Here is a 5,893-nt window from a genome sequence, read left to right on the forward strand (position 1 = left end):
TCACTGATCAGAGGGAGACAGAGATCCATTGACAAACAATTTTGAATAGAGATGGCGAAGTTTTTGAGAAACTTTTCAGGCAGAAAGTGCAGCAGGTGTGGTAACTCCTAGCTAAAAGAGTTTTGGTCCTTGGTAAAACAGGTAAACCATGTGTCCAGACCCAGAGCTGAGCAAGAGATGGGGGGAAATAAGAGTAGATGAAGGTGGGAGTCAAGCAGAAGACTATGGGGGGTCTTTTATGAGAAAAGGAGAAGGAAAAAACAAAAGCAACAAGATAAAGGGGTGCAAGCCAGTCTTTTATGAGGAAAGTTTTGCTAAAGTCCAGAAAATTTCTGGGTTTGAAGAGTCCACACACTTTTCTCAATCCTAAAATATTAAATATAATTTCCTATGAGACAGTAAGCTGTTAACCATTATTCTTTTGCCATTGGTTCTAATAAGGAAACAGAGGGCAGTGTTAAATTAACTCAAATTTTAAAAATTATTCAGAGTGCAATATCGTAGGCACTGGGCAAAGATGTGAGCAAATTAACATAATCTTCACATTCATGGAGCTGAGAAATCAAAACAAAGGCGATACTATGAAATAGTAGGGGAATTTGGGAAAACCCTTATGAGTTAAGATCATTTCTATACCTGGTAACCTCTAAAATAATATTGATTAACATTGGAGCTTAGCATTTCTCTAAGCTGTTTACACTATCAATTTATTTAACAACGTATATGTAATTTAGGTATTGTTATATAATATGTATCTGTGCCTATTTTAAAGATGAAGAAATTGAAGTACAAGGAAGATAAGTAACTTGCTCAGTGTTTCACAACTGATAGCTAGCTGTTGGAAAATAAATTTGAAACCAGGCAATTGGGTTCTAATATCTTCCCTTAGTCACTGCAGTATACTACTTTGTGTTGTTTATGGTAGGGGTTTTCAAATTGCAAATTTCCCACTGCACATTCTTCCAGTGCCCTACCAGAAATGACATGGGTTTATGGTGGGGCTCAGGAAACACAATTTAAACAGACACCCCAAGTGATAGTGAAGAGGGCTGTCCTGGGATTATACTTGAAGAAACACGCTGCTAAAGCATAGAATGGCCACTTGTGGGAATGCAAAGCTACTGTGATGAGTTTTAGTGACACTTATTGCTGTTGCAGGGAGAATCACATGTATATATATAAGTGCTGAACCTGGGGTCCTACAAAGCCCCTGGGCTCCTCCCAACTCTTCAAAAAGCATATACACACACACACACGCATACATAAACTTCCAGAAAGCAAAGGAATGCATCAAGACTTGGCCTGCCACTTCAGGAAGGAAGTTCTTTATTCTTCCTTTATGTCAATTATAAGAAGTGAAATGTGGCCAATTCTTGCCTATCCCAGGCTGCTGGTTAAAATCTTCTAAATTAACTCCACTCTATTAAAATCCTAGTTTTATTTTTAATTGTATATTTCCAATTCCAAGACTAGTTATTTTAAGAGCACAATTGAGACATGTATACTTTGCAATATTACAACTGTTCTGTGAAAAATAATTTATAAATATGGGTTGCCAGCAGAAAATGATGAAACCAGGTTGTTGCAGAAATTTTCACACAAAGCAACTCCCCAAGTGCAATATTTTCTATAAATGTATCACAAACCTGTGTGTATGTTAATAAGGGTGACATCTTATTTGATACCTATGGTAACCTTTTCCATTTTGGCACTTTCCTTCTGATCTTGTCAGTCTGTAGCCTGTATAATTTGCTATGCGGCACAGCAATCACTCCCTTGGAGAATAGTGATGGTGCATACAGATGAATTCTTTTGACAAAATATCATATCAACTTCCCTTACGGCAAAGGATATGAATCCTACTCATATCATAAAGTGGTTTCTTTTCTGAATACTACCTATAGAAACCAATACCCAGAGGTAGTCAGTGACTGAAGATAAAGTGGGTAAAAGGCATTTCTAGGAGGTTGTTAAACCCAACATAAGGGTTATATGCAAACCTCTTTCAGAAATTTAGTTAAATTGCAAAGGATTTACTTCTCTCTCTCTCCTTCTCTCTCTCTCTCTCTCTCTCTCTCTCTCTCTCTCTCTCTCTCTCTCTTTCTCTCTCTCTCTCTCTCTCCCTTCCCTTCCTCCCTCTCTTCTTTCGTTCTTTTTCTATTTCTCCCCTTCTCTCTTTCTCTTTCATTCTCTCTCTTTTTTTCTTTAAGTTTGTCTTGGATATGTTCATTTTCACTCAATTTTATCACTAGGAAGTAGCGAAGGGAAGCTATTGTAGATTTTGTATTGTGCTCAGGAATTGCATGGAACTTAACATTTAGAGTACAATGCAACATTATAGTCCCATAGCCTTTTTTCTACAAGAGAGTTAGGTAACCTTGCCAAGTTTATTCACCCACTTATTTATTAGTTTATTCAATATAATTAATTTATTAGTTTATTCAATATAATTAATTAAGCACCTTCTATGTGCTGCTAGACTCTGAGCTGGACTGCATAGCCTGTAAGTAAGTAATGGATTTAAGATTTGCACACAGTTTTGTTTGACCCCAAATTCCAAAGTGTAATGGGTTTCAGCATGAGAACATTGTTGGTAAAATCTCTTCATATCAGTTATTATCTGTTTCACTTTGGAATATTTCCCTGTCTCAAACAAATGCATTCCAGTTTCATCTCAGTTTTCCAGTCTTTTCCAAGAAATTGAGATTCCTTAAAATGCAAATTAAAGAATATCAAACAGCCTTAATAAAACAAGAAACTCAATGACACGTATAAATGAAAAGCCTAGGAGATACAGCTTGCTTTGGGAATGGGTGTATCTAGGTGCCAAAAGTATATAATCATGTATTACTCAATATCATCACATCTAGCCCTTTCTTTCCCTCCCTCCCTCCCCCTCCCTCCCTTCCTTCCTTCCTTCCTTCCTTCTTTCCTTCCTTCCTTCCTTCCTTCCTTCCTTCCTTTTTCTCTCTACTTTTCTCAGTTATACTTTCTAGTAGGTTGGTTAGAGTTTTCACATTTCTCATGCTGAACTCCAGCAACTCCTTTCAAATTACCTTCAAATTTACAAGGAGAGTTTTATATCTTAATAGTGCTGAGAAAATCATAAAATTTAACTTCATTTGGCCAACTTAGATTACATATATATTCCTTTTAAAAACAAAACCAACATGGTCCTTTTTTATCAGCTAGGCTTGGGTCGCTAGCATCAGCTTCATAGACTGAGTTGTGTTTCAAGGTGTTATTTTTATAGCTTCTGAAAAAGTTTAATAAACTCATTGGAAGAGTCACGCATAATGCACAACCAATGATCATTGCAGTGAATAGGTCTCTATAAAATAAATTAAACAGGAAAGGTTCATACCAGGCCTCAACTCCCAAAATCACAGTCACTATGTAGACAAAAGAAACAGCCACCTGGCTAACATCATTTCCCCATGGCAGGAAAAGAATCCCTGTGTTATACTTTTCCCAGTGGGGCAGGATGAAAGAAAATAAAACTACCCAGAGCAGGAGATAAATAACAAAAACACTGACACCAGATGATCCTCATCGAAAAATGGAATACACAGTTACAACAAAGTAAACACATGACCAACTATCCAGGCCATGGTCAAAAAGCTCCCCTAATGGGGTGCTGGAATTGGTTCTACAGGCTTGCTTTCCATCCACACCATCTAGAGTGCAGGCTACAAAGTTGAGGATGCCCACTACAATCCAAACCCAATCAGGTACATGCTTGTGACCTGATACTGAAGCATAAAAGTCGGGATCAAAGTATGCCATAAGCAGAAAATTGAACACAACCAGCAGAAAGCCAGAAAAATTTATCAGATTTGGAGTCAGCCAAGTAGGGAACTTCAGAGCCACAGAAGAGAGTGCAGCAATAGGGGTGCAGAGGGCAAAGTGAAGAGAGTCCCGCACAGAGGATCGGCACTGACCAGCACTCACCAGCCTGAGACACTTGTCTGCTCACCCGCTGGAGCGGGCGGGGGCTGGGAGCTGAGGCTCAGGTTTCAGAGGTCAGACCCCAGGGAGGGGACTGGGGTTGGCTGCATGAAGAGAGCCTGAAGGGGGCTAGTGCGCCACAGCTAGATGGGAAGGAGTCCGGGAAAATGTCTGAACCTGCCGAGAGGCAAGAGACCATCGTTTCAGGTGCGCAAGGAGAGGGGCTTCCTGCTCCATGTGCTCACAAGTGACAGAGCACTGCCTAAGTGAGCTCCAGAGATGGGCGTGAGCTGCAGCTATCATCTTGGACCCCAGAGGTGGGCAAAGGAGAGCTACTACTGCCGCCACTGCCACCAAGAGTCTTGTGTGCAAACGCAGGTCACTACCCACACCCTACCAAGAACCTGTGCAGCATGCCACTGCCAGGGTCTCATGAGCTAAGGCCAAATTCTGTGGGAGAACACAGGGCATAGCTCAGGCTGTTGCAACTACACGCTGACATCTGCCACCGCCGACTGTCCCCGCATCACAATTATGACTACCTTACCCTTCCTTCTCCCTGGGCTGAGTGAGCAAGAGCCCTAATCAGCCGCTGCTGTAACCCCCTCCTGTCTGGGTGGGTAACAGATGCCTGAGGGTGACCTACAGTCAGAGGGAGGGGCAAAACCAAAGCTGAACTCCAGGAGCCATGTGAACAAAGAAGAAAAAGGGAAATTTCTCTGTGCAGCCTCAGGAGCAGTGGACTAAATCCCACAATTTGCTTGATAAACCTTGCATGTGTGGAATACCTGAATACAACGGTGTTCCCAAAATTGAGGCAGTGGACTTTGGGAGTAACTGTAGACTTGGGGTTTGCCTTCTGTGTTTGATTTGGTTTTAGATTCATGTTTATATTAGTTTAGTTTTTAGTGATTGTTTTCATTTGTAGTTTGTATATTGATTTCGTTGCTTTCTTCCTTTCTTTTTTTCCTCTTTTTGTGACTGTTTGTGTATATTTTTCTTTTTGTGATTTTGTCTGCTTAGTGTTGCTTTTACCATTTGTCTTGGGGTTCTGTCTGTTCATTATTTTTTCTTCCTTTTCTTCTTAGCCATGTGGCTGGTAGGGTTTAGGTGCTCTGATGGGGTGTCGGGCCTGAGCCTCTGAGGTGGGAGAGCTGAGTCCAGGATGCTGGACCACCAGAAACCTCCCAGCCCTATGTAATATTAATTGCTGGGAGCTCTCCCAGAGACCTCCGTCTCAACACTAAGAACCAGCTCCACCCAAAGGCAACCAAACACCAGTGCTGGATGCCCCACGCCAAACAACTAGCAAGAGAGGAACACAACCTCACTCATTAGCAGACAGGCAGCCTAAAGTCATACTAAGTTCACAGACTCCCCCAAACAAACCACTGGATGCACCCTGCCCACCAGAAGGACAATGTCCAGCCCCATCCACCACAACACAGGCACCAGTCCCCCACACCAGGAAGCTTTAACAACTCACTGAACCAAACTCACTCACTGGGGGCAGAAACCAGAAATAAGAGGAACTACGAACCTGCAGCCTGTGAAAAGGAGACGCCAAACACACTAAGTTAAACAAAATGAGAAGAGAGAGAAATATGCAGCAGATGAAGGAGCAAAGTAAAAACCCACCAGACCAAACAAATGAAGAGGAAATAGGCAGTCTACCTGAAAAGGAATTCAGAGTAATGATAGTAAAGATGATCCAAATCTTGGAAATAGAATGGAGAAAATACAAGAAACATTTAACAATGACCTAGAAGAGCTAAAGCAAACAAACAATGATGAACAACACAATAAATGAAATTAAAAATTCTCTAGAAGGAATCAATAGCAGAAGAACAGATATGTGACCCAGAAGAGAGAAAACTGGAAATAACTGCCACAGAGCAGAATAAAGAAAAAAGATGAAAATAATTGAGGACAGTCTCAGAGACTT

The 5,893-nt window shown here is 41.0% G+C and overlaps 1 protein-coding gene across 1 annotated transcript; it reads right to left on the minus strand.

The window, feature by feature from the left end:
• Positions 1–485: 485 nt before the first annotated feature.
• LOC114902438 (ethanolaminephosphotransferase 1-like) lies at positions 486–4,475 on the minus strand. The gene is given in 4 exon segments (XM_029234713.1): positions 486–579; positions 2,463–2,525; positions 3,257–3,858; positions 4,449–4,475. Coding segments are annotated over 4 exon segments (786 nt in total).
• Positions 4,476–5,893: the final 1,418 nt, after the last annotated feature.

This window comes from Monodon monoceros, unplaced genomic scaffold, assembly GCF_005190385.1.
Source record: "Monodon monoceros isolate NGI ecotype Baffin Bay Population unplaced genomic scaffold, NGI_Narwhal_1 Super_Scaffold_20, whole genome shotgun sequence".
Classification (NCBI taxonomy): domain Eukaryota; kingdom Metazoa; phylum Chordata; class Mammalia; order Artiodactyla; family Monodontidae; genus Monodon; species Monodon monoceros.